The sequence below is a fragment of the Carassius carassius genome, chromosome 25 (genome assembly GCF_963082965.1).
Source record: "Carassius carassius chromosome 25, fCarCar2.1, whole genome shotgun sequence".
Taxonomy (NCBI): Eukaryota; Metazoa; Chordata; class Actinopteri; order Cypriniformes; family Cyprinidae; genus Carassius; species Carassius carassius.
Window position 1 is genome coordinate 5,746,037 of NC_081779.1, and position 23,424 is coordinate 5,769,460.

Here is a 23,424-nt window from a genome sequence, read left to right on the forward strand (position 1 = left end):
TTCAGGGTGATGGAATTGGAGGTGTACTGGCCTAGTTTCACCACTTGAGGTCTTCCAGTGAGGAAATCAAGAATCCAGTTGCAGAGTGAAGAAGTCAGGCCAAGGTCCATGAGTTTAGAAGCTAGCTTTATGCGGACTATAGTATTAAAAGCTGAGCTATAGTCGATAAATAGCAGCCTTACATAGTTCCCGTTATTGCTGTCAATGTGTGTGAGAGAAGAGTGCAGGATGTGAGAGATGGCATCATCAGTGGATCTGTTTGGGTGATAGGCAAACTGAAGAGGGTCTAAAGTATCTGGGATGGAGGAGCAGATGACGTTTTTAACCAGTCCCTCGAAGACTTTCATGAGTATTGACATGACAGCAACTGGACAATAGTCATTCAGACAAGAGGGTTTATTGTTCTTAGGCACAGGGATGATGACAGATTTTTTGAAGGAGGTGGGAACCACCGATGTAGCAAGAGACTCATTAAAAATGGATGTGAACAAACCAGCGAGCTGTTCAGCGCAGGACCGCAGAACACGGCCAGAAATCCCATCAGGTCCGGCTGCTTTCCTTACATTCACTCGCTTTAGTGCACTCCGAACCTCGTCCTCCGACACGGTGATCACATGATGATCGCTGCTCTGGCTGCTGCTTCCTTACGTGCTGATCGGCAGACTCGCACTGCTTAGATTGCTTTCAAAGCGGCCGTAGAAAGTGTTTAGCTCGTCGACCAGCGATGGATCTGCTCTCACCTCTGCAGGGGATTTGTTTCCAAAGGCACAGATGGTCCTTAGTCCTTGCCACATGCGTCGGGAGTCATTTAGCTGGAAATGTGACTCTATGCGTTCCTTGTATCTGTGTTTGGCGACTCTTACTGTGCGTCGGAGAGCATAGCACGATGCTTTGTACTCGCTCATGTTTCCCGACAGAAGACCAGCGTTGTAAGCAGCAGCACGTTTGTTTACTGCTGCACGGATTGTTTTGTCCACCCACGGTTCCTGATTAGAGAAGGTCCTTATAGTTATTGTATCCATAGCTTGTTCAGCTAGCGTGTTTACAAAGCTAAATGCTACATCCGTGAACTCGCTGACGTCAGATGAACTTGTCCAAAACATGTCCCAGTCTACGTCATCAAGAGCCGCCTGTAGCATGGCTTCTGAGTGGGCGGACCATCGCGTCACCACCCTCTGTACCGGGGGATCTTGAACGAGACTTTGTTTATATTCCAGTGTGAGGAAAATGGTGGCATGGTCCAATTTGCCGAAAGCCGGTAATGAGCGAGCTTTGTAGGCATTCTTAAAGTGTAGCAATGTGTAGCAATGATCCAGTGTATTCAGTCCACTGGTTGGACAGGATACATGTTGATAAAAATTAGGCATAACTTGCCTGAGGTTGGCTTTGTTAAAGTCCACAGCGATGATAATAGCAGCGTCAGGATGTTTGTTGATGTTGCTGCTGAGCGCGTCGTGAAGCTAAGACAAAGCCAAACCGGTGTTTGCTTGTGGTGGGATGTAAACAGGAGTAACGATGATCGATGAAAACTCCCGGGGCAGATAGAATGGGTGGCAGATGATGGATAAATGTTCCAGATGAGGCGAGCAGGAGCAAGACAGAGTGGAGATATTCCTGGGGTCACACCATTTCTTGTTAATCATGAAACACACTCCTCCACCTTTGGATTTGCCAGCCTCGGCTGTCCTGTCCATCCGTAAAATAGAGAAGTTTTCAGACGGCGTTACAGCAGCGTCTGGGACCGAGGGCGTGAGCCATGTTTCCAACAAACAAAGGATGTTGCAGTCCCTAATGTCCCTTTGGAAACTTATCCTGGCTCTAAGATCGTCCATCTTATTCTCCAGAGACTGGACATTGGCTAGCAGAATGCTTGGTAGAGGAGGACTGTGAGCTCTTTTCCTCAGTCTGTTGCGAATCCCAGCGCGTTTCCCGCAGTGTTTCGTGATCCGTCGCCTCAGGTGGTTATTCAGGTGGCCATTATTCATCTCAGCGTTCCGGAGAATCTAAGATGGCCACGATGGGTTGGAGGATAAAGTGTCCTGAAACAGGTCGGTGAAGCGGTGTCCAATGTCCAAAAGTGTTTCTTTGTCGTAAATGATCAGTGCAGAGGTTATGTGTGTAAAAAGAGAAAGCAAAAGTAGGTAAAAAAGTAAATAAAAACACAATCTAAGCGGAGCGACCTGGACGGCGACTGGACTCGGCGGCGCCATCTTGGATTTGGTCATACTGATATTGGATTGTCAATTCTGTTAATACTGTAGATAAGAAAAATGCAAATGGCAATTTGACAGATGGCATTCGAAATTTACATTTGGTAACGATTTACATGAACACATATTCATTTTTCTTATGTGGAAAAAGTTAGTACATTGCCAACATAACATACCGTAGACCGTTCGTATTTATATTTAAACAAATGTAATACCTTATTCCACAAGGATGCAGTAAATCGGTCAAAAGGGAGAGTAAAGACTTTTACTGTGTAACAAAACATTTCTGTTTCAAATAAAATATCTTTCTATTCACCAAAGAATCCTGAAAAAAAAATAAGTAAATGTATCACAGTTTCCATAAAAATTTGAAGTACCACAACTGCTTTCAACATTGATAATAGGAATCCTAAAATAATAATAATAATAATATTGCCATTTCCACCAAAATGATAAGCAACAATTGTTTCCAACATTGATAATAATCAGAAATGTACAAAAGCAAATCAGCATATTCGAATGATTTCTGAAGGAACATGTGACACTGAAGACTGGAGTAATGATGCTGAACATTCAGCTTTGCATCACAGGAATAAATGACAATTCTTCATCTAGAAAAGAGTTATTTTAAATTGTAAAAATGTTTGATAACATTACTGTATATTTCATCAAATAAATGCTGCCTTTGTGAGCATAATAGACTTTTGAACCTTAATGTAGTCAAGTTTCAACACTATAATATATGTGATTTACCTCTGCATGTACCTTTGGTATAAAAGTTCAAATTATTCCAACATGTACTCATTCTTTCTGGTGGATTTGAACCTATAACCTTGCAGCTGCCATCCTGGCTCTTCCTCTCTTATGTTGTCAGAGCAGCGGGACACTCACCCTCTCCCCGTCCAGCAGCAGGTGCACTCTGAAGTTCATACGGTCCTCCAGGGTCACCTCCTCATTCCTGTACAAGATCTGAAAGATCCGGCTGAAGACACTACCATCATGAACCCCTGCACTGCTGAAACTGCACTCGCCTACCCAGAGCAAGACAGACGGAGAGAAAGAAAAGGTAGATTATTTCTCTGCTGTTCATATCAAAGCATCTCAAGAGAGAGATTCTCCACTGCGTGAACATCAAAGCACATTCGGTGACGCTTCCCTGCAGAAAGAGAAATGTAGATGTTCCATTCATATTCAGTCTGATGTTTACAGACCTTATTTTCTTACAGTGTTTGGCAGGATTGTGATTTTGTGTGTTTGAGGCTTTTAGAATTGGAGAGAGAGTAAACATTAAATGAAAATACTTATGCTGTCAGAGAGCAGGGCCTAAAGATACTATTATTATACTGCATATCTGAGTTGCAGCTCCTAGATAGTGTCCTAGCTCCTAGATGGAGATCAAGTGAAGACATTGGGTTGCCCAAGCATAAAACATTTATACAACATTACATTTCTGTTCTGTTTTGTAATTTCACAGTGCACAGTTATAAAAATATTCTAGAAACTACTCCAAAAAAACAGTACAACATTTGTGATTTAGTTTATTTAGTTATATTGCAGTGGAATGTTTTAAATCACACACACACACACACACACACACACACACACAAAACAGTACAATGTGGTATTTTATTTTATTTAGTTATGTCATAGCGCAATTTTTAAAAAGTTTTAGAAATCCATTCCAAAAAAAAAAACTGTATACTTTTTTTATTATTTTATTTATTTTATTTTATTTTATTTAGTTAAGTAATGTTGTAGTGCAATGTTTTAAAATATTTTAGACACAGCTCCAAACACAGTATTTAGTCATTTAATATTATTTTATTGTATTTAGTTACATAACGTTGTAGTGCAGCATTTTACAAATATTTTATTAACCACACAAAAACAATTCTCTCTCTTTTTTTGTTTCTTTTTCTGTTTCTGTTCATGCATTTATGACCTCTAGACTGGACTATTGTAATGCACTTCTAGGTGGTTGTCCTTCTTCTTCAATAAACAAGGACTTTCTAGAGTCCTTACCAGGTCAAGAAAATATGATCATATTACCCCAATTTTACAGTCTCTGCACTGGCTACCTATTAAGTTCCGTATCAGTTACCAATTATCATTACTTTCCTATAAGGCCCTAAATGGTTTAGCTCCTGTGTACCTAACTAGCCTTATACCATGTTACAATCCATCACGCTCCCTAAGGTCACAAAACGCTGGACTTTTGGTAGTTCCTAGGATAGCAAAGTCCACTAAAGGAGGTAGAGCTCTCTCTGTTAAAATCAAGATTAAAACGCATCTTTTTCGCCAAGCATTCGAATAATGTATCTCTCAAATTGTGAGTGTAGTTGCATCTGATCAAATGTGCATTCTTATTCTTTAGCTTGGGTAAACTAATTAATCTTACTTTGTTGGATCAGCAGCTATGCTCAGAACACCTGAGAAGAGATGATGCTGACCCTCAGAGGACCCCAGATGATGCTAACCCTGAATCAACAAAAGAAACTAACAAATATTGCTACAAGTGTGACTGCATCATTTAATAATTATTAATTATTAATAATATTAATAATGTTCATCTTCTGGCTGACTACGTCTTGTATTAATTTTTCTAAAAATCCTGTCATACGTGCACAAACTGACAGTCACCACTTATAAGCTACTACTAAATATTGTGGAAACATAGTTTTCTGTAAAGTTGCTTTGTAACGATTTGTATTGTAAAAAGCGCTATACAAATAAATTAAATTAAATTTAACAGACGCTTTTATCCAAAGCAACTTACAGTGCATTCAAGCTACCAATTTTTACATATCATGTGTTCCCGGGGAATCGAACCCCCAACCTTGCGCTTGATAGCGCAGGGCTCTACCAATTGAGCTACAGGAACACATAAATAAATACACTTGAAACTTTCTTTTTAGAATTTTTGTTAGTTGTTTTATGGTGTAACATTTTTTTTTATATTTTAGAAAGTGCATAAAGAAAATTTCATGAATAAATGTCATTTATTTTTTTATTTTATTGTAGTTTTTTTTTTTTTTTTTGCTTAAAGTAATGTCGCAGTGCAATCTTTTAAAAATGTTCTAGAAACCACACTCACACACAAAAGAACAGTACAATATTTGTAATGTAATAATTTTGTTAAATAAGGTTGTAGTGCAATGTTTCAAAAATACTTTAGAAACCACATTTACAAATATAAAATTTAGATTTCTTAAGTAGCCTCAAACATTTAATGTAGCATTTTTTACTGTGAAAATTAGACCAGACTGCAACATTTGTAAAACATTTTATTTAATTTTTAAACTAATAGTATGGGCATATAGTAAATACTGTATATAATGATGTAGTCAGAAAAACATATTAGCCAGCTATTATTAGCCTGTGTATATGGATATATAAACAATATGTTTACATCCAAAATACAACCACAACATTATTTTTTTATTTGTTTTTTTTTTTACATTTTACATTACATTACATTTTTAACCTTGAAGTTTGCAAACTGTTCAATATAACATGACCACAGATTATTTGTAACCTATTTCAATGGGTTACAAACTCTTCCCATTCCTCCAGTTCAATTTTCAGCAGAAACATCTGAGAAAAGTTTAAGGAGCCGCATGTAAGAAATCCATACAAAAAGAGCCACATGTGAGCAATGAAAGCTTCTCTAAGGAGAGAAAATCATGAAATGTCCATCAAATCCAGAATTACTCATCCCATTTTTCAGTAGTCTCAGACCTCACACCCACGGACTGTTGGCTGAATGTCTGATGAATACTGCACACAAAAGTGGAAACACTTCAAGAGTGTCGAAGTCGTCATCGGATTGGTTGAATTATACAGGATTTCTGGGTCGACTGCGACGACGAGCGCTTATCAAGATCAACTAAACGCTGGATTCTCAAGTATGTGAAATATCTAATTTCATGGCATAGAATCTTTATAATCTTTATAATACATCTGAGAGTTTCACACACTGCTCTGTAATTGTGGCATGATTTCCATGCCCTAAAACATGACGCCGAATGAAACGAACTGTGATTGGCTGTTTGACTTGTCGGTCAAACGGCCTCATAGGCGGGCCTTGGCCAATGAATGCTGCCATGGATTCCAGACATTCAGACTGACGCCGGGTCTAGTTTTTCACTAACCTGACACTAAAACAACCATCATTAAGGCCGTAAGCATCAAACGTTGGCCACTGGCTCCACATCCAGCCAGAGAGACACAGAGATCTCATCTGTGACGAATGACAGCATCTCAGCGGGGTTTCTCTTCAGCGGAGAAGATGATGGCGTGTGTCAGAGAGGTGCTGAGTGGAACGGTGAGGGTCAGACCCCACTGCGTCCATCTCTCTCTGTTTGCCTTTGTCTGTACCTCTCTTTCTATGACTTTCTTCCTCTCTGCGTGTCACCAAAAACAGTTCTGCAGTGTGCCCATGCCCCAGAGACACAAAGAGAGAGTCATACAGTATAGAGTCTGATCTTGCCAGAGGAGTCCTGGGGAGTGTGTATGTGTGTGTGAGGAAGAGTCAGAAACCCAGAAAAAAGATGATGGATCAGGTCAGTGTGTTTCTAATGAAAATGTTAGAGAGACTATTTCTAGCCATCTGACAGAAGTATGGAAATGTACAGCCCTGCACTCTAATGCGGCATAATGGATAATCTATACCTTTTAAAGAGAGAATTCACTCAAAACTTAAGATGATTTTTAAAATCTTTCTAGCTGCAAGATAATGAAATTACACAATAAAAATGATTGCAAAAGTAGTCTGTATGACCTAATCATTATATATTTGTGTGAAGAACAAACTGACATATAAGACTTTTTAAAGACTTTAGACGTTCCTTTGCACATTTTTGAGAGAAGCTGCAACATCTGATTTGTGTTCAGGATTGTTGATCGTTCTTTGGAGTTTGATCTTATTGATGTATAATTTGATGCAGTTCACAAAAGTAGTCTAATGATTCAGTCACAAATCAGACTGATTTCTCAAGCTATCTCACTCCAGTTAACGGCCCACACTCAATGACTTAAACATCAGTCTGTTCCTCACACAAAGTTATCATATTACTTCAGAAGACTTGATATAGGATATAGTGCATGAGAAAGTAGACCTACAGATATTCATGATGCATTGTTTATTTTCACCCATAAACATGTCTTACGAAGCCATTTGTTAAAAAAAAAGAAAAGAAAGAAAGAGATAATAACAATGTAAAAAAAGAAAAAAATCACACTTTTAGACAAAATTTGTATATTGTATATATTTGATATTTTGGAAAAACTTTGAATAAAAAAAAATCTGGGCATTTACATTTGCAAAATTATATCAATATATTTTGAAACGGTATGTGAAAGTTTTAAGGTTTAACAGCAAAGAAGCAGCTGTAGAACAACAATTAAAATTTTCAACCCAGAAAGAATACAGTCATGAAAAGTTAAGAAATCTAGCTAATTGACCCTTTAAATTTCATATTAAAGTATGTTTTAAACATAATGTAGTACTTTAAATACAAATTAATTTAAACAAATATATATTTATACTATGAGACAGTAGTGTTTATTTATTTATTTTTAATAGACCTACTAGACCTACTATATACTGTATATACACACACACTCTGAAGCTTATTTTTCTGGCTGTATTGTTCTAATGTATATACTGATGCAACATTTCTCATAAGTATAATTGTTCTATAAATGCATCTTCTAATGAATACATGTAGACTATACATGTAATAAGGGAGCCACGTTTCTTTGTTTGTTGTGAGTATTTGCAGTGTGTTTCTTTTTTTGCTGTGTGTTTCTGTATTTGTTTGTGTTGTGAGAATTTTCAGCATGTTTCTTTCTTTGCAGCTCGTTTCTGTATTTTTGTTGTGGAATTTTGCAGCGCATTTCTGTATTTGTTTGAGTTGTGAGAATTTGCAGCGCTTTTCTGTCTTTACATCGCGTTTTGGTATATGTTTGTTATGAGTATTTACAGCGCATTTCTGTCTTTGATTGTGTTGTGAGAATTTACAGCGCATGTGTTGTCAAACTGATGAAGATGTTTTCGGTTTATGGGTGATTTTTCTATTCGCATGCATTTTTCATTAGCAGAACGTTGAGCTCTCTGGTTATAATACAAAGTGGGAAGTGTCCTAAACAGGTCAGGATGAGGAAGAATTTGTAAGACACAACACCACATAGATTTTGGTTGCATTGTTGTATTATTTTAACCATTTGCGTTAGTGGAGAGCACAAAGATGCTGAAGCACGTCAGTTTAGTCAGGCAGCCAGTTGTCTGGATGACATTTTGAAACTGAAAATGAAATCTCATAAGAGCCAGAATGGCTGACAGATCCAAAATGGCCACTGATGCCAATGAGTGTGTGAGTTTGATTGAAACCGCTGCTGGCGTTTAGTCTAACAAGCAGCACCAAGACTCAATGTCAGACAGAGGCCATGGGCTTTCTGCTGCCAAATACACACTCGTGTGTGACACACACACACACACACACACACACACACACACACATACTCACACACATTTGTTTTTGTGAAAAGTGGGGACATCCCATAGGCGTAATGGTTTTTATACTGTACAAACTGTATATTCTATCGCCCTTCACCAACCCTACCCCTAACCCTAACCCTCACAGGAAACTTTGTGCATTTTACTTTCTCAAAAAAATACATCTGTATGATTTATAACCGTTTTGAAAAATGGGGACATGGGTTATGTCGTCATAAGTCACCCTTTCCTTGTAATACCTGTGTCATACCCATGTCATTATACAGAGTTGTGTCCTGAGCAAAATGAGCAACTGAATGAACAGAAATATTTAAAAGGGACATGACAGAAAGCTGTTATCACTTACACCATGGTTTTATTTTGTTTTGGGTCAGTAAGATTTTTGATTAATTAAACAAAAGGGTTAGTTCACCCAAAAATTTAAGTTACCCCATGATTTAATCACCCTAAAGCCATCCTAGATGTATGACATTCTTCTTTCTGATGAATACAATCAGAGTTATAATAAAAATTGTCATGGCTTTTCAATGCTTTATAATGGCAGTGATTGGGGGGACAAGATTTTAAGTCAGTGGAGGTCTAAAAAGTGAATTTGTATACAATATTACAGTTTTTACTGTATTGTTGATCAAATAAATGCAACTTTGGTGAGCATTAAAACAGAATTTAAAATCTTACCAACCCCAAACTGTTGAATGGCAGTATTTATAATGTGTCTTTTTATTTAGAAATACCAGAATTACAAGCAAGCCTAAAAAAAAAAAAAATAAGCAAAAAAAAAAAGAAAAAAAAGTTCTTCTTCAGGAACTCGAGCTGCGTCGAACAACGCTTTGGGGAACGCGCTTAGTGTGAGCGACTCTGAATATCGTATGTAATCAGTCCAATGGAAGAGCATTACGTCACAGGCGGGGTGACGTAAGCGACCAAGAAGCTATAAAAGCACGTGCCGCACAGCTGGCGTCAGCTTCGTGTCTTTCAGCAAGCGCTCTGTGTGTGAATGTCACTTGTTTGTCTTGTGAGTCTTATTTACTGTTGTCTGTCCAGTTAGAGCTCCAAGTCATAACGAAGAGCAAGGCGAAATCCAAGCATTCTGATGGCGATTCCAAATCACGTTATAGGTTGTGTGTTCCTCCCTGCCCGCGATATATAATGGGTGGGGATACACACAGCTTATGCGTGGTTTGCCTGGGAGCGAAGCACGCTGAGTCGGCTCTCGAGGGGGCCGACTGTCCGCACTGTGAGCGTATGTCGGTGCGGCTGCTTCGTTCCCGGAGGGCCCTCTTCGAAGAGGGGGACTTCGCCAGCGTTCCCCGCGGTACCTGCACTCGTGGGGTTCGCAAGTGGATTTGGTGGGGGGAATGGAGACGGGCAAGTCCCTATCTCCTTCCACTTCCGCCAGATCCGGCGCCCAATCCCTGGAGTTGGAAGCACGCTCTGCGGTTCCTTCCACCCAGGGAGAGGGATCGACGCTCCGCCACACTTCCTCCGAGGAGGTCGATGTGGAGTCGTTTAGACAGGGATTCGCCACCCCATTCGCCGCAATATGAGGAGCACTTGGAGGTGGTTACTCGCGCGGTGGCCAAATTAAGCATTGAGTGGCCCGCCGAAAAAACGACCGAACCGCAGCGAAGCAAGCTCGATGAACGCTTCCTGCGCGCGAGTCAGCCACCTCCCAGCCGGGGCCTTCCATTCTTTTCGACCTGCATGATGAGATCGCCAGGTCGTGGAAACGCCTATTTTCAACCCGCCTCTACATCCCCTCGTCTGACTACTATGGCAATGTAGTGGGGATGGGAGAGCACGGCTATAGAGCGATGCCCCGGGTGGAACAGACGCGCGCAAGCTATCTGTCCCCCGGCGCGGCACCGTCTCTGAAGGCCCCGGCATTGCCCTCAAAGCCACTCAGAACAACATCGGCTTTGGTGGGCAAAGGGTATGCGGCTGCAGGTCAGGCTGGTGCGTGTCTGCACACCATGGCGGTGTTACAGGCGTACCAAGCCAACCTGCTTAAAGAGCTAGATGAGGGAGAGGAGAAGTCCCATGATATATCAGAACTAAGAAGGACCGCTGATCTCTCCCTCCGCGCCACCAAGGAGACCGCCCGAGCGATTGGGCGGTCCATGGCAGCTATGGTGGCTGCAGAGAGGCACTTATGGTTGACCCTCTCCGATATGAAAGCGCGGGACAGGGTCTGCCTCATGGACTCCCCGATTCAGCCGACTGGCCTGTTCAGCGACGTAGTCAATTCTGTCGTTGACAGGTTTCAGGAGGCCCGCAAACAAGCGACGGCATTCCATAAGTTCCTCCCTTGTTGCTCTCTCGGGGCATCTGGGCGGGAGATGCCCCAGCCGCACCCTAGCTCCTCGCATCGCGAGGCCCAGAAACAGAGACGCGACGCTCTCGGCCGAGGTCTTCTAAGCCTAAACAAGATCTTAGGGCAGTCATAGAAGCTAAGAAGTCCTCTGCCAAGAAACCCTGACGCCAAAAGCCCAGGGTTTCAGAGGGCAGCCTCTGCTGGGGTAGAGCGGTACACACCGCAGTACACAGTGCCCGTCTCGCCTCAGAACCCTTTGGGGGCCGATCTGCCAACCCTGCCAGTGTTCCAGGGCGCAGCGGTCCCCAGCAAGCATCAGTCTCAGTATCTTCCGCCCGTGCGCGTAGCGGGGCTGAGACGCTCGCCGCCCCTGCTGGGGCCTCTTACACCAGAAGTCAGTCTCGAGAGACTGATTCCCTTAGTAGATTATTTAGCAGCGTGGAAACTACTGTCAAATGTATCTCAATGGGTCCTGCACACAGTAGAAAAAGGCTACCGTATTCAGTTCAGCTCTGTGCCGCCAATATTCAACGGGGTCATCCTGACGATAGTCGGCCACAGGCAGGGTCTGGTTATGGAATAGGAAGTGAAAACCCTATTAGAGAAGAAGGCCATCGAGGTGATCCTTCCTCAAGACAGGGAGTCCGGATTTTACAGCCGGTATTTCATAGTTCCAAAGAACGATGGGAGGGTTGCGTCCGATTATAGACTTGAGGGTCTTAAATCGTTCAGTTATGAGATTGAAGTTCAAAATGCTCACAATCAAGCATGTTGTAGCTCAGATCAGGTCCGAGGACTAGTTTGTCACAATAGATCTCAAAGATGCATACTTCCACATATCCATCCTTCCACAACACCGGAAGTTTCTGAGGTTCTCTTTCGGGGGCGAAGTTTACCAATATCGAGTACTTCCCTTCGGCCTTGCACTCTCACCCCGCACGTTCACAAAATGTGTAGACGCGGCTCTGGTCCCCCTGCGCATGCAGGGCATCCGCATTCTCAACTATATCGACGATTGGTTGATTTTAGCTCAGTCAGAGCAGGTTGCGGCTCGGCATTGAGATGTCGTTCTCGCATATATGGGGGAGCTGGGTTTGAGACTGAATGCCAAGAAGAGTGTACTTTCTCCGGTTCAGAGAACCACCTATCTAGGCGTAGTATGGGATTTCGACCGCGATGCAGGCACGATTGTCCCCCTGAGTCGATCCTCATCTCAGTCGAGAGAGTCAGAGAAGGCCAGTCACTTACTGTCAAACAATTTTAGAGATGGTTGGGTCTGATGGCAGCTGCGTCCAACGTGATACCTCTTGGCCTGCTGTACATGAGACCCCTACAGTGGTGGCTCAAGACCAAGGGATTTTCCCCGAGGGACAATCTACTTCGCACTATCAAGGTCACGCGGCACTGCCTCCGTGCCTTAGACATGAGGAAGAAACCTTGGTTCTTGAATCAGGGCCCGGTGCTGGGAGCTCCTTGTCGTCATGTAATACTAGCGGCGGGTGCATCTCTCACCGGCTGGGGTGCAGTCATGAGTGGCCACCCTGCCGGTGGTCTGCGGAGCTGTCGCCATCTAACATGGCATATCAATTGTCTAGACATGCTAGTAGTTTATCGTGCACTGAAGCACTTCCTCCCAGACCTAAGGGGTCACCATGTGTTGGTGCATTGGTGGTCTCTTACATCAACCACCAGGGAGGTCTGCGTTCGCGCCCTTTGTACAAGCTGGCGCACCAGATCCTGGTGTGGTCCCAGAACAAACTCCTCTCATTAAGAGCAGTATATATTCCTGGGAAACTAAATGTGGGAGCAGACATACTGTCGAGGCAGGGGCCGAGGCCCGGGGAATGGAGGCTTCAGACTCAAGAGACATCACAATGTCCCCTTTGGTTCTCTCTAGTTCATCCAGCTCCTCTGGGACTGGACGCTATGGTACAGACCTGGCCGAGGCTTCTTCTGTATGCCTTTCCCCCCATTGCTCTGCTCCCGGGAGTTCTGGCGAGAGTACGCCGGGACGGGGTCTGTCTGTTATTAGTAGTCCCGTTCTGGCCGGGCCGAGTATGGTTCGCAGACCTGGTCTCGCTCCTCGATGGCTCTCCATGGGAGATACCGATCAGGACAGACCTACTCTCACAGGCGCAGGGCACGATAATTCACCCTCACCCGGAATTGTGGAAGCTGTGGGTGTGACCCCTGAGGGGGCACAACTGTTAGCAGCTGGTCTCTCAACTGAGGTTGTTGAGACCCTCCTCCAATCCAGAGCTCCCTCAATGAGGAAACTGTATGCCCTGATGTGGAAAGTCTTCAACTTATGGTGTAGAGACCACCAGCTAGACCCAGCAAACTGCCCAGTCGGTACAGTTCTGGAGTTCCTACAGGCCAGGCTCTCTGCAGGGTTGACCCACTCCACGCTGAAGGTTTACGTGGCGGCCATTGTGGCCTACCACGCCCTTCTCGATGGCCAGTCTTTGGGAAGACACCCCCTAGTTACACGTTTCCTCCGCGGTGCGCTGAGGCTGAGACCTCCAGTACGGTCCCGTATTCCCCCATGGGACTTGGTTGTGGTGTTAGATGGCAATGTGCAAACCCCCATTTGAACCCATTAACGATGTTTCAGACAGACATCTTACACTTAAAACCTCCTTTCTGTTGGCTATCACCTCTCTGCGGAGAGAAGGAGATCTTCAGGCCCTCTCTGTGGCCCCCACTTATCTTGAGTTTGCACCTGGCATGACCAAAGCGTTCATATACCCTCGAGCGGGACATGTTCCTAAGGTTCCCTCTGTTACACCACGACCTGTAGTGCTGCAGGCCTTCTGTCCTCCTCCCTTTTGGGAGCCCGACCAAGCAAAGCTAAATTGTATGTGTCCAGTTCGAGCGCTGGACACATACGTCCACAGAGCTGCCCTGTGGAGAAAAACTGACCAATTGCTTGTATGCTACGGTCCCCCCAAGAGGGGTTCTCCTGCTTCTAAGCAGACTATTATTTGTTGGATAGTCGAGGCTATCAACGCCACCTATGAGTCCTCTGGTCATCCCCCGCTTTCGGGAGCCAAGGCTCACTCTACTCGGGGTATGGCGGCCTCCAAGGCCTTCCTAGCAGGTGTATCCATGCTGGACATCTGCAATGGGTGGTCCACGCCTTCTAGGTTTGTTAAATTCTATGGCCTAGACATGCCAGTCACTCCAGGCGCTTCTGTCCTCCTGTCCTAAGCTGTGCTTTTCGGATACACACTAGGCAGGGGTTTGGTAGTCTGGCTGCGTTGGTACTCGTTCACCAAAGCGTTGTTTGACTCAGCTCGAGTTCATGAAGAGGAACCTCTCTAGGTTACGTATGTAACCCTAGTTCCTCAAGGGAACGAGACGCCGCGTCTCGGAGCCATACCCCCGGCACCCCTGCCGGTGCTTGCTGGTACTCAAAGCTGACGCCAGCTGCGCGGCACATGCTTTCATAGCTTCCTGTTCGCTTACGTCACCCTGCCTGTGACGTCACGCTCTTCCATTGGACTGATTACACACGATATTCATAGTCGCTCACGCTAAGCGCGTTCCCCAAAGTGTTGTTCGACACAGCGTCTCGTTCCCTTGAGGAACTAGGGTTACGTCTCACGTAAACAGAGGATGAAAGTCTGCCCAGAAGCTCATTATGGTGAAGAGATGTCAGTCAGACAGCAGTATTTGATTTGGAATCACACAATTCAGATGAGTATCTGGGGCCTCACTGAATAAACTTTCAGTGTCACTTTCAGAAGCATGCAGCACACTAACTGAATGCAAATTGGGAAGTAAACAGTAGTCCCAAGGGTGAATAGAAGGATTTATTTTCAAAATTATGTTTGGTAAGATATCACAAAGAAAATTTAGTGTTGAAGTAGATGTTTTATGATTTTTTTTTTTGTTTAGAGTGTGTGTCTTTCAAAAATACTTATTTTGGATCTTTTGAGCATGGTGTTATAACAGCAGTGTGTACACTGATAATTGTGTGTGTATGTGCAGGTAACCTGTGTTTGACACTGAAGAAGCCGTCAGTGTTGTAAAAACAGACTATATTTTCACCTGACACAACATCCGTATCGCTGATTGACTTCAGGTTTCCATAAAAATAAGCATAAAATATGTTTTGAGCACAGAATGTGTGCTGCTGAGAATGTGAAGAATGCAAGTTAGACACAGAACAAGACACAATTAAAGGGGTAAATTACATAGAGTGGCTATGTTTGTAATCAAGGGGTCATTGATCTGTATTTGACTTTGAAAGCAAGTGTCAGAATATTTTAGTTCATAACTGATTATTTGTCCGACTTGAAAAAAGAGCCTTGAATGAAGATAGTAAATTCTATCTCTGTCTCTCTCTCTCTCTCTCTCTCTCTCTCTCTCTCTCTCTCTCTCTCTTTGTGTACTCTAAAGGCTGTGTTTTTGTTTCAGAAAGACTTATCTCTATCTAAGTGGTTTATTCTGTATCATATATCACTTTGCATCCAGCAAAACAAGTACTCACAAACAAATGCATTGTGCGTAATAACAGAAACATTGCTTACAGCAAGCGATTTAATGTTTGACAGTAATTGTTTCAAATATTGTTGTTTAAGAAGCTGAATTAGTTTAAATTAGGAATGAATTTAGATATGCAGCTCCTCAAAGTAGAGTTTAAAAACCTCTCTCAGATAATGCATCATGAATCTAAACCACCACCATTAAAAATATTTAATCTAATAAAATAAAAGAATCTAGACACACAAGCTGACATTGCTAACTGACTAGATGTGTTGTTGTTTGACATATTAATGCTGCACACGTGGATATATGGAGAGGTTCTCACCTGTGTATCCAGGTGTTGTGGCAGTTATTCTGTGGGGAACCCGAGAGGACACACGCAGCCCTGCCCTCACCTGATAGAAGCTGCAATCGACAGAGAAGTTTTCAATTAATATAGATTACATTCACGGATTACAAAATGGAAATGGCACTGGATTGCAAATCAGTTGTAATAATAATAATCATCATACAAAATAGCAGTTAAACAATCGATCAACAGCACAAATAACACTGGGTCTGAGAAAATAAAATAATAATAATAATAATTCTAGGTGGTTTGGTGGTTTTAAAATGGTCCAGTTGCAATGAGAAACTCCTAAACTCAAGGCAACCAGCTTCAGGACATTTTTGAGTAGACTAAACACATGATAAAAAGTTGCTGGACATATTAAGAAATTTAGAAATTGTGGAATGTATAACAATTAAAGTCCTTTTAACTGGCTTCTTTAAAACCATCCATTTTTGGCTTAACTGTTTCTTGTGTAAAGCAATAGTTCACTTAAAAATGTTAATTTATATCATTAACTCCGAACACATTACAGATGGAACACATTTGTTCAGTTTCATATACATTTATGCCATCAATGTTTCTGAAATCTGGTCATTTGAACTCATGTAAACAACCAAACCTGTGTTACAAAATAAAAGACTGGCATTTTCTTCCCTGCCGTAGTGGCGAAGTCCTCTTCAAATGTGCCTGAATTATTAATCCTTTCAGGACAAAATGGCAATAAATAATGGATATAATGCATGTTCCTATAGCACTTACACTGACCAAGATCAAAACAAACTGCCGTTGATCTAGTCAGTGTAAAATTTAATGCAGTGAATCTCTATTAAATCATAAATAATGATGGTGAATGAAATGTGAAAGCTTCGTCAGCATGTTCAGACAGCCCATACTCCATCAGGGGGATTGTACAAAGGTCACCTTTGCCAGTGAAGTGATTGCAGATGCATGTTAAATGTTGAAGCACTTCACAGATCATACTGCAGCTCCCTGGAGATCCTGAACTAAGTCGGGTCATCCTGAGCTTGGCAAGAACATCTACACAGTATGTTGACAGTACATTCTAAATATGTCTACAGTACACATCAAAACATATTTACAACATCCACAAGCTTCACCGCATCTATGACATGTACTAAACAAGACTGCAATTCATGCCGAAACGTCTACAGACCATTTGATTGGATGCTAAAACAAATCATCTGCATGATATGCGATGTAATGTGGTAGACTGTTTACACTGCATGTTAAAATGTGTGTAGCATATGCTGTAGCAGAAGCTTCAAATGATATCGCACCTGCTAAAATGTCTGTAGCACATGTTAAACAAGTATACAGCATTAAACAAGCTACAAACTTCTGAAATACATGAGATCGCTGCTGAATAAAAAAAAACATGTTTTGCTGTTGTTTAAGTTTTTGTAGTAATCATAGTGCTGGAGAGTAGAGCTTGTGGTTAGGTTGTAAGATGGTTGGATGATGACTGTAGTGTTAGATAATTCATTCAGTGAACATAACTGTGTTAATGTCAGTGCAGTGGAAACAATAATAATAATAAAAAAAAAAATATATATAATTATATATATATCTTGCTTATTTTCATGTATTTCTCTTTACTCAGAAATGCATACATTTGTTAGTTTTAGTTAATCTAACAAAGTCAATGCAAATGGATTCCGAACACAGTTAAAATAAATTTAGTAAATTTATTTAGCACTAATTAACCCTCTGGAGTCTAAGGATATTTTTTGGGCCTTGAGAAACATTTTGTTTTGTTCTTCACAAATGTACAGAGCACTGAACATGACTTCAAAAAATCACTCAACTTATTAAATCACAGCCTTGTATGAATTTCTCTGAACAGAAAAAGAAAACAAAGATATTGAAGCAATATGCATAGCCAAATACTGTAGTTGATTGTCCCCATTTACTTCCATTGTTCCTTTTTTTCTCTCCTCTTTTTTTCCATACTGTGTAAGTCAATGGAGACATAATTTACATTTTTTTTTGGGTGAACTGTCCCTTTAAGAAAACTTGGAATATAGTATATGAAAGTGACATGATATACAGCCAAATATGGTGACCCATACTCAGAATTTGTGCTCTGCATGTAACCCATCCAAAGTGCACACACACAGCAGTGAACACACACACGGAGCAGTCCGCCATTTATGCTGCAGCACCTGAGGAGCAGTTGGGGGTTTGGTAAAGGCACCTCAGTCATGGTATTGCTGGCCCAAGACTCGAACCCACAAACTAAGGGTTAGGAGTCAAACTCTAACCACTAGGCCTTGACTTCCCCATATATATATATTTTTGGACTACTTTAATGATACCTTTATGATGCTTTTGTGTCCTTTTAAAAGCTTGAAAATTTCGGTGTAAGTTCAGTTTAATGGAGAACCTTTTTGAAAAGACTTTTTCATGGTCGTTAAATTAGCATTTTCAGCTAGTATACATTTGTGCTTATGTTAGATGTCATATGTCAGTGATTTGTTGAATATAAGAAATCTGCATTGAATTTGTTCTTTTCTGTTTCATCAAATCCACACACATTCTTTAAACCAATACCACACACACCAGTAAACCATTGCCCAGCGAGTCCTTCATTCCCAAACAGATGCTCAGGGCTCATTACAGTATAACACATGCTGTTTGGCTCCATCAGACATATATAGGCTAAAGATCTATCTGTTCAGTCGGCTCTGTTCTATTGTTAGCTTCTCTTTAAAGCAGGAACTACAGGGGCTGTTAAAAACAAACAGTTTATTAGAGTGTAGTGTGTGTCTTGTGGGGATTATTTCAAACAAGAGTTTTCTGCTTTATGGAGGGGGGAAGGGCCAGACAAATCTCTGCAAAGCTGATGTTTCAGCCAATGGCCTTGCTTTAATCTCAGAGCAGATGGGTTGAGCTCAACATTATGTCTGACCTCCATCGCAACCCCTTCTTCACACAGCTGTCAGGAAAACAGTGGAGGATAGAGAGCTAATACTGCATTAGATCTACTGACAGACAGGGGTCTACTGTAGATGTGCCTTGGGAGTCTCTATAGTGTTTCTAGTTTTTTTTTTTTTTCAGAAACTTTATTGAACTTGCAAGTTTTGCATTAGCACTACCCAGTTCTTCAAGACAACAAGAACTTTCCGCTGCCATCCTTTTGTGTTATAAAATTATTAAGTTGAATTAGTAGTTAAATTTTCATTCAGTTTTAATGTTTTTTTTTTATAAACTATGCTTAAATGCTAATGTACACAGTTAACACCCACAATTAACATGAATTATGACTAATAGCATTTTTTATTCGCCTCCATCAAATGTCCAACATTTTTTACAATAAAAAGAGGAGCATTTATTAAATTCGGTAGATAGGATAAAACATGTTTTCATGTTGTCTTTAAATTGGTGGTTGAAGGTTGTTTTTCAATTAACCTTAAGATGGTTACATTTTAGATGAAGTATAATGAAAAGAATCCAAGTAAAATCGTGTGATTTACTCTTTTTAATCACCTTTTTGTACACTAAAAAGTAGTAACGCTAAAAAGTACACTAACTATTAATATATATTTAATGTATATATTTTTAATGTGTTTTATATTTAGTAATATATACTTACATATGATTTTTTATTTTTTATTTTAACAAGCTTTTATTAAGCTAAAATGCATTGTATTCATTAAAAGTGATTAGCCCCAAACTTTTGAATGGTGGCGTGCACATAACAAGCCAATGTTATTGAATCTCAAACACTGGACTAGCACCAAACAGAATGGCAGCAGAATCATAAAGGTCATGGAAGCACAGTTTTGTCCCTGAATCTCAAATGACTTCCTAGTCAGATCCCTGTATGCTGCTTAGTTAAAAATCAGTGACCTGAAAAGTCATTGAATTCCCTGTAGACTTCACCTGCTGACTGTGATTGATTTGACTTTAACCAATGACAGGAACATAATGTACAAAAACAACAAAACTCAGTCATTATTCTACCATTCCACTGAAACAAACACCTTCATGTGACATCTCATGGTCTTAGCAGGGAGATGTAAATGAAAACATCCAATCGGCACAAGTAAGAGATGCACCGAAACAAGCAATGCTCCTTTTAGAGTCAGAGAGGCTGTCTACAATGCACACAACACGACTTTAGACATTTGCAGCCCAGACAACTTTTTGTTTTTTCTGTTTTCTGTGCAGATAAATGTGTACAATGGTTGCATTGACATTAGTATGGTGGTTGTTTTCAAAATAATTGGCATTAAACAAATATGTAAATGTCTTTATTTTATTAGAATTAAATATTCTCTCTTCAAGAAATAGTTTGTATTTGTGCATGTATGTATGGGAATAATGCCAGTTATAGAAGTCTTTATATATATATATATATATATATATATATTAAACATCCTAAAATTGGTGTAAGATCCACATTTAGAAAAGTGTGTAATTTTATTGCACAACTTGAGGTACCAAATATATTGTTTTCAAATAAAATTATTGTCTGCTATTGGTCAAACAGATAGCCCCACCCCAAATTCACACCATTGGTTGGGTGAATATGTATGAGCCAATCAGACTGCTCAGACAGATTTCTAATTTTGTGTGTTACCACTAATGGCTCAGAAATCATACGCTTCACCTTTAAAAAGTATGAAATTGCACAAAAAGCAGCGTTTTCTTTTCCTGTAAACGTATTGCATTGCATTACATTAATACTTTAATTATACATTAAATTGATAATAAGTGGCAGTATAGACATGTATAATGTTACAAAAGCTGTTCTTTTGTAGGACTGTAATCATCAGATGATCCTGAAAAATATATATATAACAGTAAATATTAAGAACCACAGCTGTTTTCAACATTGATAATAATAAGAAATTTTTCTTTGAGAAGCAAATCGGCATATTTATATGATTTCATCATGTGAAACTGGAGTAATTATACTGAAAATTCAGCTTTGATCGAAGGAATAAATTACATTTTAAAATATATTCAAATAGAAAATATTTATTTTGATAGTAATAATATTTTTTTTACAATATTACTGCTCTTACTGCGTTTTTTAACAAAGAATACTTATGTCATCCATATATCTACTAAAAAGTTAATATTGTCAGCTTTGCCTGGAATGTGACAATTAAACTGATTCTAAGTGGCTCTTGGTTTTTATACGTGATCCTGTTACCATGTGCCCTTCCTGATCTGGCTGTTTAGAGAACAGACACGTAACAGAGCCTTCATTAGACGTACAGAAGAATACAGTCTTACCCTCTCTGGAAGAGATCCACATTGTGAAACTTGTGCAGCTCCAGCGAGAACTCTACAGTGCCCTGTACTTCCGACATCATCTATTCCATCACCTAGAGAGACAGAGGAATGTTCATTTGCAGCTGAACACATCAAGGCTTGCATTGTCTTATCTAACTCAGAATGCATTTCTCTTTCAGGACTCTCTGTGTTGCGGTTCCATTGTCAGCCGAGCCGTTTGCCAATTGTGAGGGAGTGTGTTTACCGTGGTAACATCAATGAACACAATCCAGTGACTCAAGAGCCGGATGAACACATGTGACTCGGAGACGCTATCTCTAATTACTCAGGCTGTGACTCATCCCAGAGAATATTTGTTCTGAGATCCCGATGTGCTGCTCTGTGGCAAACCAATGTATAACGCGCGGCTCCAAGACGGATGACAGCAGTGGCATTTCTGGATGTGATCCCAAATCATATTTATGACACCATCCATCTAAGAGATGCCGCAGCTGAGGCTGAACCTGTGTGAGTGTGTGGCAGTAATCAAATCTAATGGCTTCTTCTCACACAACAGGTTGTGATGTGAGTCCAGTGTCTGTGACGTGAGAGGAATGGCTGGAATTTAGGAGCATATTTTCTTTTCCAGAATCAGTGTTTTAGAGAGCAATACTCAGAATTGATTATTAGCATTCACATTTTAACTGTCTTTTTGCCTCTTTCTTTGATTGTTTGTCCTTCATTATCTTTATTACTCATTCTCTTTCAAATTGTCTTTATTGCAGTAAAAAACAGACAGGCCTTCATCCAAGATCAATGTCCAGTTATTGTGTGTGTGTGTGTATATACATGTATATATATATATATATATATATATATATATATATATATATTACTGTATGCATTATGTCAGCATTTATTATGCTTCCTTTCTTTCGTTCAAAACAAATTTTAATTGAAAAAATAGGAAAACAATATTTCTTCTTTAATAAATAAATGAGTATATTACAGCAATGACAATCATCTTTAAAAATGCTGAGAAAGGCAATATCCGACTCATTATTTTAATGAGAAATGAGGGGTAAAATTTGCTTAATTATCCTGAAAATAATGTTGCAGTGCAAAAACTCCTAGGGGTTTATATAATAGAAACATTGGCTTTATTTTTTCGCCTTATTTGTATCTATCTGATTTTCCTGATAATGGAAAAAGATCATATCAGAATAATTGCCATGTTACAAGAACTGAACTGTCATCTATATTTTCAATTGTTACAATTTCTTAAAGAAAAAAAAAATCTAGATTAGAGCTTACTAAAAAAATATTTATTAAAAACTTCAAAAAAGCTGAAGTGATTTGTTTTGGAGCCACTAGCATCACAACTGATAAAAATAATGACCAGAATAAAATAAAACTGCTATCCTGAAAACTCTAACACTATTGGCTGAGGCAGATGTCAGCTAGATGTTTAGACAAGCAGGGAAAGTTTCAAACACTGTTTACTTCTTGTAGTTCTTCTGTACTGTAGTAAGGTAAACAAATAAATAATAATAATAATAAATACATCAGATAAATGTACCTAACACTCTTTTTTTTTTACAGTATTTACAGAAGAATTCCAAGAGCTCAATCATAACACAAATCCCTGTTTTTGCATCCTCTCATGTAGCAGTAAGTGCATCGCCATGTGACAGCTTCCTATTAATAAACAGAGTTGATTAAAATGGTTCAAAACCGCATGAGCCGTAGTAAGGAAAACTACAGGAAATCCACCGTCAGATGTGATGGGGAGCACAAAAATGTTGATGAAATATTGATGGGAATGGCGTTCAGATGGAGTGGGAAAAGGAAATAATAAAGAGGCGGGAACTGAACGAGTGTGGCGTAGAATTAGATGGCTATTTTCAGTGGTTAAGTGCTCGGTATGCCGGCTAAAGGTTAACAGCTCTGGAGCCGCAGTCACCTTCCTCTGGCAGCTGATGCTAAGAAATGAAAAATATGTTTCCTTTGAAATGCTGCCCTTGCGTTAACTGACACAATGTTCCATCGTGTTGGCTTCACTGCCCTATTCAAAATCCAGAGAGCCCATTCGAGACGGGCCAGAGAGCACTGACCTCTGCAGCTGTTGGAGCAGAAGCAGAGGACATTGTGGGTACCAATGCATAATTTGAAACACGCAGTACTCATGCAGACATTTGTACCTAAGAATAGAATAGAATAAAGTTGCTTTAGGTCAGGGATCCTCAAATCTGGCCCACGAGATCCACTTTCCTGCAGAGTTTAGCTCTGATCCTAATCAAACACACCTGAGCATGTT

The 23,424-nt window shown here is 40.5% G+C and overlaps 1 protein-coding gene across 1 annotated transcript in view; it reads right to left on the reverse strand.

Annotated features, from left to right (window-relative positions):
- Positions 1-23,424, reverse strand: part of fam135b (family with sequence similarity 135 member B) — a 65,446-nt gene that overhangs the window by 23,733 nt on the left and 18,289 nt on the right. The window contains exons 2-4 of the mRNA XM_059509114.1: positions 21,129-21,220; positions 15,858-15,937; positions 3,102-3,241 (exon numbers count right to left, since the gene is read on the reverse strand). Coding sequence (XP_059365097.1) covers positions 3,102-3,241; positions 15,858-15,937; positions 21,129-21,208 — 300 coding nt within the window. The 5' untranslated portion in view covers positions 21,209-21,220. The remainder of the gene's footprint in view (positions 1-3,101; positions 3,242-15,857; positions 15,938-21,128; positions 21,221-23,424) is intronic.